The following is a 12,080-nucleotide window of genomic DNA, read 5'->3' on the forward strand; positions in this document are numbered from 1 at the left end:
AAAAGGGAAGGTATAATGAGAGTTGAAGCTGGTTGAATCACAATCGTGCCAGCTTATTTATCCAGAGTGAAAGTCAAAGACCATTAAAAACAGTTAAAAAAAAAAAACACGAGGCATGTCATAGCAGCTAAAGTTCTTAGAATATCTAAGGGCTAGTGCCACAGTTCAATGGAAATGGCATGGAAGGATCCTTTCCAGGCCAGGCCACACCACATCAACACTAAGACTCTGCAAGAGACGGGTTGTGGGTGCAGCTCCTCGTCCTCAGCTGGGACTGGGCAATGTCGGCCAGTGCACTCTGGATCTTCTCCAGAAGCATGTCCCCACGGTACACGGCATCCTCCAGGCACGTGGCAGCTTCGTGGTTTTCTTCCTCTAATTTATACAAGCTGGCAGCCTTTATGAGACACAAGTCCACATGTTTTTTGAGAAACAGAAAGCCTGGATATTACTAAGACTTAAGAAGGGAAGAAATTGCACTGGGATCCAGGGAGGCAGAAAGGAGTAGCTGCAAAGTCTGACTCAGATGAAATCCCTGGCATCATCTGGCCCTACATTACAGTGTAGCCACAAGTCCTGGGGCCTGAGCTCTGACATATTGTCCAGGAGGATAAGCCCCAGTGGGAATAGGCCCATATCCCTGAGCATCTTTGGGAAACTTTCCTTACCCCAAAGACAATTAAAAAAAAAAAAAAAATCAGGGCCCGGAGAGATAGCACAGTGGCATTTGCCTTGCAAGCAACCGATCCATGAACCAAAGGTGGTTGGTTCGAATCCCGGTGTCCCATATGGTCCCCCGTGCCTGCCAGGAGCTATTTCTGAGCAGACAGCCAGGAGTAGCCCCTGAGCACTGCCGGGTGTGGCCCAAAAACCAAAAAAAAAAAAAAATCAATGTCTGAAGAACTTACTCTTGCACTGAGAAGACTATGCAAACCTTATAAGTTTTTCAGTGGCAATATACTAAAAGAAAAAAAAAATTAGGCATAATTATTTAAAACAATAAGAGATTTCAGGCCAGCTGTATGTACCTTGTTTATACACTACATTTTTTTTTGTTGTTGTTTTGGGGGCAACACCAACAGTGCTCAGGGATTATTACTGGCTCTATGCTCAGAAATTATTCCTGGCAGGCTTGGGTGACCATATGGAATGCCAGGGATTGAATCTGAATTTGGATCAGCAAGCATGGGCAAGGCAAACACCTTAGCTGCTGTGCTATCACCCTGACCTCTGTACACCGCCTTTAGACTCTCCCTATCTACACCACAGCCAGAATGCTAATCTCCTCTTGTCTGTTCTAAGAGCATAACTGAAGAAACTAGGGAATTTCCTTATAATTCAAATCATACAACTGCACACACTGTGTTTTCAGGAATAACTCTTACAAACACCCATTTTGGATCTAATCTTAAAGCCACTCAACATTTTTAGCAAAATGTTCTTCAAGGAAAGGATCCTAACCTGTAAGGCAGCCGTGGATTCTTCACTGGGTAAGGAATCTATCAAAACATCGATGTCTTTTGCTGTTCGTGCAATCAATGCTGCAAAAAGCTGGGCATATTCTGAAAAAGAATTGCTGAATTAGGTTACTAGAGAATCTCACTTTCAGTAACAGAAATTATATTTTTAGTTAATAAAATCAGAAGAACTTAACTTTACATATTAGTCTTCTCCATAATAGGCTTCTAATGATTAAGGCAGAATTTTAACATACCAATCCCACTACGTATTTGAGAATTGACCTTACTATTAACTTGAATAATATCTTAATTTAAGCACCATGATTACAAACATGTTTGTAGTTGGATTTCAGTCAAAAAACAGAACATTCCCTATCACCAGTGCAACCTTCCCACCACCAATGCCCCCAATCTCCCTCCTCCTCCACCCTGTCTGTATTCGAGACAGACGTTCTACTTTATTAACTTGAATTAAAAATTCAACATTGTGGGCCCAGAGAGATAGCACAGTGGTGTTTGCCTTGCAAGCAGCCGATCCAGGACCAAAGGTGGTTGGTTCGAATCCCGGTGTCCCATATGGTCCCCTGTGCCTGCCAGGAGCTATTTCTGAGCAGACAGCCAGGAGTAACCCCTGAGCACTGCCGGGTGTGACCCAAAAACCAAAAAAACAAAAAACAAAAATTCAACATTGTACACCATTTCACCTATTAGGAAAATACGGTAGAAACTTGGAGAAAGAAATCAGCACATGGGAGGCCTTCTTTATGAAATCTGTCAAGTATAATTCAGCTAAATTCAAACAAATTCCCTACCAAAGAAAAACTAGTAGTATTTGACATAAACAGGCTCATGTGATATGATGTGAACTGAGTGTGCCAAATTTGTTTCTTTCATGATAAACACATTTTTATGGGCAATAACTTTTTTAGAAAGCTCAGTTGAGTTTCTCTATAAATTTTAAGGGATTGCAAGTCATATGCGACTTAAACTAGGAGAAGCCAGAAAAACACTTACCTTCTGTGGGATTAGCTGGTTGATCTTTGTTAATCGAGGTCTGTATGTTACTGAAAGAGGCAGGAGGGCCACACTGCTGTAAAACGCCAATCGCATTACAAAACTGATCTGCAAGCTGAGGGCAAAGACAGCAGAGTCAGGAAGCCAGCAAGCTAATGGCAACTAAGAAGGTTCTGTATAATGATCATTGCAATAGAAAATACAACAGAAAGAAACCATCTGGGAGCAAATTAGCCTGCTATTACTTACAACGAGATGTTTAATTCTGCAAAGAAACAGAGGCTCGTTATCAATCTAAAAAGAAATACAAAATGCATGCTGATACTAATGGCTGGCACAAGAAAGGACTTTTTTGGAGAGAAATAGTCGGCTAAAACAAATATTTCAGGTAAAAATCTAAGTACATCCCAGAGTAAATGAGAAAGTGTGGGGCCGGAGAGATAGCATGGAGATAAGGCGTTTGCCTTTCATGCAGAAGGTCATCGGTTCGAATCCCGGCGTCCCATATGGTCCCCCGTGCCTGCCGGGAGCAATTTCTGAGCATGGAGCCAGGAGTGGCCCCTGAGCACTGCCGGGTGTGACCCAAAAAACCACAAAAAAAAAAAAAAAAAAAAGAGAAAGTGTTTGACTCCTGGGCAAAAATACATGTTTTTTTTTTTTTTGTGAAAATAGTTATAAGTAGAAAGAAACAGAATATCAAAGTCTGTACATTCAGCATTCTCCAGATTCAAGCAAAAAGTTCTTGGTGTTCACAAAGCAATTCTTTTTTTTTTTTTTTTTTTTGGTTTTTGGGTCACACCAGCGGCGCTCAGGGGTTACTCCTGGCTCTGCACTCAGAAGTTGCTCCTGGCAGGTACAGTGGACCATATGGGATGCCTAGATTCGAACCACTGTCTTTTCAAATCAGCTGTGTGCAAGGCAAATGCCCTACCACTATGCTATCTCTCTGGCCCCAAAAAGCAATTCTTTTTTTTTTTTTTTTTTTTTTGGTTTTTGAGCCACACCCGTTTGACACTCAGGGGTTATTCCTGGCTATGCGCTCAGAAATCGCCCCTGGCTTGGGGGGATCATATGGGACGCCGGGGGATCGAACCGCTGTCCTTCCTTGGCTAGCACTTGTGCCACCTTCCCGACCCCACAAAGCAATTCTTAAGCAATTTTCAATGCTAAGCAATAGCAGTTTCTGGCTTTCCAAAACTAAGGACACATACTCCTTTCCCACCAACTTCTCACACTTCAATCCTGTTTCCTATCAATAATTGCTCATTTTGATGTTTCTCTACAGATAATCTGAATAACAGGATTAAAAGTCACTTGTTTCCTTTGTTAAATTTCTTTTCTTTCCCCTTTGTTAAATTTCTAATTGGGGGGCCAGAGCGGTGGCACAAGTGGTAAGGCGTCTGCCTTGCCAACGCTAGCCTAGGACGAACCGCAGTTCGATCCCCCAGCATCCCATATGGTCCCCAAGCTAGGAGAGATTTCTGAGTGCATAGCCAGGAGTAACCCTTGAGAGTCACCACCGGATGTGGGCCCAAAACAAAACAATTCTAACTGGTGACTCTCCTAATCAAGGAGTCAAAATTCTGTAACTCTTAGAGATCTTTCCGTTCCCTTCCATCCTCATATCTTTTTTGCTAAGTGGATCCTATCACTGCTGTTATGACAGTCTCCTGATTTACCAGTTCATTGTTACTTTCCTTGCTCAAAATTTTTCAGCTCACCTGATCCTAATTTTCCAGATAAATACTCAACATTTAGATTGTTTCCAAGTTGACAATAAGAAGTCAACTCTACTTACTCATTTCCTACTCCTGCACTCTACCTCTAGTATAAAAAACTTCAACCCTGATTCAGCAGTGTTCATTGTCTCCTATTTGTGATGCATCAATAACAAGTGGGTGCTAATTCTGGTTCCAGTAACCTGAATAGTGTGCATGTATCTGAAATGTGGCACATTTTCAGAGCACAGTATTGTGACAAATAGAAAACACAGACACAGACACACACACACAGTGACAAAATGCTCTATCTTCAAAAGCTCTTGAGATGCACTTTTTCATATAATCAAAAGTCAACTCTAAGTCAAGCAGTGTCTGTACACATTTATACAAAGAGAGTGAACAAGGCAATATCTGTGTAACAAAGAGATAGTACAGCAGGTAGGGCACTAGGCTTACAAAGGCAGGCCAATCCTGCCTACAATATATGGTCATACAATCCCTGGGGCCCTGCCATGAGGGATCCTTTAGAGTAGAAGCAGGAGTAAGGCCTGAGCACTGCCAGGTCTGGCCACAAAACAAACAAACAAAAAAAATTTTCTGCTCTTCATAGGAACTTCAAAGAGTAAAACAGTGCTATATTTATCTTATCACTTTAAAAATAATTATAATTCTCAGGGTATGACGACCTGAGTTTAAACTCTGACATCAGGGCTGGAGAGATAGCACAGCGCGTTTGCCTTGCAAGCAGCCGACCCAGGACCTAAAGTGGTTGGTTCGAATCCCGGCGTCCCATATGGTCCCCCCATATGGTCCCCAGTGCCTGCCAGGGGCTATTTCTGAGCAGATAGCCAGGAGTAACCCCTGAGCACCATCGGGTGTGGCCCACAAACTAAAAATAAATAAATAAATAAATAAATAAATAAATAAATAATAAATAGGGCCCGGTGTTTGCCTTGCAAGCAGCTGATCCAGGACCAAAGGTGGTTGGTTCGAATCCCGTTGTCCCATATGATACCCTGTGCCTGCCAGGAGCTATTTCTGAGTAGACAGCCAGGAGTAACCCCTGAGCACTGCCGGGTGTGGCCCAAAAACAAACAAACAAACAAAAAACAAATAAATAAATAAAAATAATAAACTTTGACATCTTATATGGTGCCCCTCCCAGCCAGTCAGGAATGATTCCTGAGAGCAGAGCCAGGAGTAACCCTTGACACCACCGGCTTCCCCTCCCCAAAAGTAATAATAAAATTCTCATCAAGCTAAGATTTCCATTATATCTTCATGATCTTGGGTTCACGGGTCAGCTGGCACAGGGGACCATATGGGACACCGGGATTCGAACCAACCACCTTTGGTCCTGGATCGGCTGCTTGCAAGGCAAACGCCACTGTGCTATCTCTCCGGGCCCAAGGGGTATTTTTTTTTTTTAATTAGGAGCTGACACTGACCACACAATGAAGAAGAATGTCAGCACCAGGGCAAGGCGCTTCCCGCTAAAGTGGGAACACAATCTTCTGGTGTGCAAAAAATTGTCCTCTTGGGGCCGGAGATATAGCATGGAGATAGGGCGTTTGCAGAAGGACGGTGGTTCGAATCCCGGCATCCCATATGATCCCCCGAGCCTGCCAGGAGCGATTTCTGAGTGTTGAGCCAGGAGTAACCCCTTGGCGCTGCCGGATGTGACCCCCCCCCAAAGAAAAAGTCCTGTTGGGGCAAATACAATAATAATAATAATAACAACAATAATAATAATAGGGCCGGAGGGATAGCACAGTGGTAGGGCATTTGCCTTGCACGCAGCCGACCTGTGATGGACCCAGGTTTGATCCCAGGCATCCCATATGGTCCCCAGAGCCTGCCAGGAGCGATTTGAGTGCAGAGCCAGGAGTAACCCCAGAGCACTGCTGGGTGTGGCCCCAAAACCAAAATAATAATAACAACAATAACAACAATAATAATATACCCGGGACGAGCTCTACTACGGTATCTCCGCCGCAACCTGCAAGCTGCGGCCTAGGGGCTCCCGGGATACCCCAACTGGGCCCCCCCGACTGCGGGGTCCGGGCTCCCCCAGGAATCCGCCCTAGCGGGGAAGCTGCAACCGCGGCTCCCTCATTCAAACTAGGGGCCCACGAGCTCCAGCACCAGCATCGCTGGGCACCGCCGCCGCACCGCTCCTCCCGTCGCCCCACCTCCAGTTCCCGGGCCCCCCCTCTCCGAGCCGGCTCCCCTCGCGGCGGCGACTCCCGGGGCGCAGATGCTCACCGAGTTCACCGCATCCTGCAACTGCGTGAGTCGGTCCGCCATGTTTCCGCCGCCACGGGCTGCTGGAGGAACTGTGCATGCGCCATCCGAAGCGGCGCGGCCAATCATAGGGCGTATTCCCGGAAAGGGCGGGTTTAGTGCGTTGAGAGGGCGGGACTTCCGGGGAGTGCTGTCAGATTCTTAGCACCTAGGCCCCGCCCACTGGAAAAGCCACCCAGCCCCAGACAGCCAGAACTCCCAGGTCAGCTTGGCCTTGTTCACTTTGTTCTCGCTGGGTTTTTAATTGTCAGATAGCATGCAGGTTGTTGGGTGCTGCGGATTTTTTTCCCCCTGAATTCTAAGGTTTTTTAAAAAGTTATTCCCCTTTTTCTTTCCTCCTTTGTAGTCTATTATATTTTATTATTTTATTACTATTCTTATTTATTTTATTTTATTATTATTTATTATTTTATTTTATTACTGTAGAAAATTCGGTAGCAAGGATCAATGTAGTGTTCTTTCAGAAATCAAACAGAACTTTTTTGTTTGTTTTTGGGCCACACCTGGCAGTGTTCAGGGGTTACTCCTGGTTCTACGCTCAGAAACAGCTCCTGGCAGGCTCGGGGGACCATATGGGATGCCGGGATTCGAACCACCGACCTTATGCATGAAAGGCAAACATCTTACCTCCGTGCTATCTATCTGAGCCCCCACAAACAGAACGTTTTATAAAAAGAAAATATATATATATATATATACATATATATATATATCTATATTTAAGCACCACGATTACAAACATGTTTGTAGTTGGGTTTAAGTAGTAAAAATGAACACTCCTCTTCATCAGAGCAACATTCCCACCATCAGTGCACCCTCATCTCCCTCCTCCTCTACCCCTGCCTGTATTAGAGACAGTCATTCTACTTCTCTCACTCCTGTTGTCTTGATAGTTCTTAGTGTAGTCAAACAGAACTCTTGACCCTTCAATATTTACCTTGATTTTGCTTTCCAGGTTCTGTCTAACTCATACAGCAAACAATTCCATAATACTCAGAGGCCACCAAAACCTACCTTTACCTTTAGCAAATCTGAATTACAATTTGTAGGACAGCTGCCAAGGACTGGCCTAGGGGAGCTTCATGTTGCATGTGGGTGTGGGTATGGGAGCTTTCCAGGAGAGCTGGAGAGTGTATGTCTGAGTGTGGGTGGCTTCACTGAGTGTGGCTAAGGCAGGAGAATCTGAGCTAAGCTGCAGACCCAGGTTGGATCACCAGCATCTAATATATTCTTCTGAGTGTCACCAAGAGTGATCCCTGAGTGCAGAGCCAGGAGTCACCCCTAATCATCGCTGGGTGTGGCCTCAAAATAAAATAAAATAAAATGATAAACTGATAAATCAATTTCCACTCAGACTTTGCCAGTGCACTGTCTCTAAGTGTGAAGAGTAATGGACATCTGGAAAGCAGTAAGTCTGGTCATATTGTGGGAATAATGAAATGGGAAATATGCAAAAGGCTGGTGTGTACGTTTTGGTGGCAGTATCCATGTGTAGGGATGAACTGAAGCTGATGATGACAGCCTGGTGTGTCAGAGAAATAGAAGGGTGTTTCCAAAGAAGGATACAGTTGTCTTGCTTGGTAAACAGCTTGATTCTATCTATGGACCTGCCAAAGAGAAGTTGTTCCAAGACCCCTTGTTTGAGAACCTAATAGGATAAGGAAGCTCAGAGAGGTAGAGAAGTTAGGAATTTTTGCCAGAAGACAAAACTGTTAACCAATTTTTACGTTTATACCTACAAGAATAATCTAAATGTATTTATTCTATCTCTTGTTTTGTTTGTTTGTTTGTTTGTTTGTTTTGGTTTTTGGGCCACACCTGGCGTTGCTCAGGGGTTACTCCTGGCTGTCTGCTCAGAAATAGCTCCTGGCAGGCATGGGGGACCATATGGGACACCGGGATTCGAACCAACCACCTTTGGTCCTGGATCTGCTGCTTGCAAGACAAACGCCTCTGTGCTATTTCTCCGGGCCCTCTATCTCTTGTTTTTAATTTCTTATTTTACCTTCCTCTTTTCTTCCCATATTCCTCCCTCCAATAACAGCTTTTAATCCTTCTTGGGTACATCTTAGTTTTTGTTTTTGTTTTTTTGTTTTGTTTTGTTTTGTTTTTTTTACTCAAAGTAGTATATCCCAGTTGAAATACTTAATCACAAATAAATGGTTGATGACCTTTTACTTTGCTTTTTTATTTTCAGGTAAGCAATGTCATACTGAGGAAGATGGACTAGTATTCTGAGTGCTTCCACAAGCAAACCTTTAAAACTATGTGTATGTTCTTAAATGTAAATGGGAGGGGACTTGCCTAAAGATGTTCAGGAAACCTATCTCCCTGGCCTCAAAGTTTTATGCTTGGATTCAAAAGGAATACTTATTAAATGTAGGCTGTTTATAAATGCCAAAGTTCAAATTAAGAAAGAGCCTTAATTCAATCACCTGGAGAAAACTTTTTTGGTTTTGTTTTGAGGCCATACCTGGTGGCACTCAGGGCTTGCTCCTGGTTCTGCACTCAGAACCTGCCTCCTGGCAGGCTCGGAGAACTAAATGGGATGTCTGGGATCAAACTCAGAACTGTCCTGGGTCAGCTGTGTGCAAGGCAAACGCCCTACCACTCCATGCTATCACTTTGACCCGAGATAACTATTTTAAACATTGTAGACATTGTGTATTTTTAAACACTCAGCTGCACAAACATGTCAGACAAAAAAGAAAACAAATCAGGCTCACTTATCACTCTACCTTTGACTGAACCCTTCTTCCCTAATGAGTCATCCCAGAGAGAAATGGGAAAAGCCAGAGGGTTTCCTCCTCTGCTTCCCAGTCTCCTCAGACTGACTTCAAAATTGTCTTTTGACCCAGTCCCTCCTCACATTAGGGTGGAGTTGCTGATATTTTCTGCAGGACAGGTCAAATTTACATACTGCTTTATCACATTTTAGTACACTGTGTCTCCAGTACTTTGCCTTTTAAAAATTTCTCTTCTTCTTTCTCTTTTTCTTTCTCTTCCTCCTACTCTTCCTCTTCCTCCTCATTCCTCCTATTCCTCCTTCCCCTTCTCTTCCTCCTCATTCTTCCTCTTCCTCCTTCCTCTTCACCCTTATTCTCCTCTTCCTTCTCCTCCTCTTCCTTCTTCTCCTACTCTTCCTCTTCCTCACCTTTCTCCTCCTCCTCCTTTTACTCCTTCCTCCTCTTTTATTTATTTATTTATTTTACTTATTTTGATTTTTGGTACACACCCAGCAGGGATCACTCCTGGCAGGCACAGGGGGTTATAGAAACTGAGTCAACTGCATGTAAAGCAAATGTCCTATCTGCCCTACTATCACTCCAGCCCCCAAAAGCTATCTTCTATAACATGATTTTTGAAAGGCTCCAAGATATTCTATTATAGGGATGTCATAGATTAATAATTAATTGCTTATTTTAAAATTTTAGGTTGTATAATTTTAATAATACTATAAAGAATACTTTGATGAATTACTTTGTACACTAATTTTGTTAATATATTTTATACATAGATGGACACTTAAATCTAGAAGTGGAATTACATACCAAACCTATCAATGTACTTTAGATTTCTGGTACTGATTATGCTAGAAGCAGTGTATGAGAGATCACAGTTCCTGTACTGTCTCTCTGCTCTGTCATCCACACTGGACGTTGGCATTCTGATCACATCAGTTTCTGAATTTGATTTTTGAAAGCATATGAGCTTGAAATTTTTCTTCTTTATTGGCCATATATTATTTTTGACGCATTAAAATCCTTAACTTATGTTGCTAGCTAATTTTAGTTATTAACTCCAACTCTTTATATTGTTTATAGTGTAATTTGTCTTTTCTTTATACTTTTTTTTGTCACACCCGGCAGTGCTCAGGGATTATTTCTGATTCAGAAATCACTCCTGGCAGGCTCGAGGGAACCATATGGGATGCTGAGAATCAAACGTGGGTTCATCTAGGTCTGCCTCGTGCAAGACAAACACCCTACCATTGTGCTATCTCTCTGGCCCCTCTTAGATTTTTTTTCTAAGAAATTGCCAAATAGGAATGGATTATTGCCCAAATAAACTTAAATTTGAAAAAAAAAATTGTTCCCGGATTCTGAAAATAAGATAAAAAGAAACACCACACATAGGGTTTTTTTTTTTTTATTGAAAAATTACTTTGGGGTTTAACTTTGACAGTTTGATGCATTCTAATGCCTTGGAATTCTCCCCAGTAAAGTGTAGCTGGCCAGTTATCAGGACACAATTTATTGCCTAATGACCTAGAAATCAAATGCTCACCATCACAATTGCTCCAGTCTTGAGTTTTGAAATTTCAAACACCGAGTCGTAAGGGGTATATGGGCTAAGTAAAGAAGTGTCTTTCCTGGGAAGTGACAATGTTGCCAAGGTGTGAAAACATGGTTCAAGTTGTTGAGATCAAAATAAAGAACAGACCCGTGAACTTGGCAGTGAGTGTCATAGAGCTCCCACCTATGAAAAGCACGTGAAAATACGAGACTCGAACATGATACACGGAAAAGACGTTCGAGCAGGAAAAAGCAAGCAGGGCAACTACCTTCCTTCTCCCAAGACTCTGCTGACACCTTCACCAAGCTGCCTGTCTCATGCATCACCCATTCGTGTCTTGTGAGAAGGCACCTTCTCTTTGAAATCGTGGCTCCTTGACCACTATAGAAGCAAGCAGTTCCTTTTTTTCTTCCTGTGCAGCTGAACTGATAGGGTTCTAGGGTCACAGTTTAGTTGTGCACTTGAGCAACTCTGGAGCTTGGGTGGCAGCTCCCGGCTTCCCATTTGCAATCTTGGGCATCTTTTCGCAAAAGACCGTTAAGTACCACAACAGACTCCTGGAGACGTTAGGCCTCAGCAGTCTATGACCTTGACTTTCAGAAGCAGAGAGACTATAAAAAAAAAAAAAAAAGAAGAAGAAGGCAGGGGCGGAAGAGATAGCATAGCAGTAGGGCATTTGTCTGGCATGCAGCCAACCGAGGACAGACAATGGTTCGAATCCTAGCACCCCATTGGGTTCCCCCAAGCCAGCCAGGGAAGATTTCTGAGCTTAGAGCCAGGAGTAACCCCTGAGCACCACCAGGTGTGTCCCAAAAACCAAAAAATAAATAAATAATAAATTAGTTCTGACTTTTTAGAAATGAAATGTTCAGTCCTTAATTTTTATGATCCCAGTGATGGGGCCTGGATAGTCTCCCTGTGTCTACTGCCAGCTGGCCAAATGGAATAGACTTTCTATGTCTGTGGCTAGAATGAAAAAAATGTTAAGTCTTGAGTGGCAGGTAGGTGATCCATTGATTGGATAATACTGTCAGATAAAAAAAAGAAGAAAAACAAAAGGCAGAAGCGTTGGGGATACAGCACCCCACCAGACTTGGTGGCCCCAGCTCCGGGGCCAAAAACAAAAAACAAAACAAACAAAAAAAAGGCCTCCGGGCTGCACTTCCACTGGACGCCGAGAGGGGGCGCTTGCCTCCAGGCCTCGCATCCACGCCCACGCCCACTTAGTGACGTTTAGAGGGGCGGGGCCAAGCGCCGCCGGAACAGGAAGCCTCGGGCTGCAGCT

General features: G+C 43.4%; 1 protein-coding gene across 1 annotated transcript; it reads right to left on the reverse strand.

Annotated features, from left to right (window-relative positions):
* Nucleotides 1-200: 200 nt before the first annotated feature.
* Nucleotides 201-6,559, reverse strand: MED21 (mediator complex subunit 21). Its single transcript, XM_049783864.1, has 4 exons — nucleotides 6,461-6,559; nucleotides 2,475-2,589; nucleotides 1,462-1,562; nucleotides 201-397 (listed from the first exon to the last, which is right to left on the reverse strand). Exons 1-4 carry the CDS (start codon nucleotides 6,500-6,502, stop codon nucleotides 221-223), a joined length of 435 nt encoding a protein of 144 aa, XP_049639821.1. The 5' UTR covers nucleotides 6,503-6,559; the 3' UTR covers nucleotides 201-220.
* Between the last annotated feature and the right edge of the window lie 5,521 nt (nucleotides 6,560-12,080).

Source organism: Suncus etruscus, chromosome 11 (genome assembly GCF_024139225.1).
Source record: "Suncus etruscus isolate mSunEtr1 chromosome 11, mSunEtr1.pri.cur, whole genome shotgun sequence".
In the NCBI taxonomy this organism is placed as follows: domain Eukaryota; kingdom Metazoa; phylum Chordata; class Mammalia; order Eulipotyphla; family Soricidae; genus Suncus; species Suncus etruscus.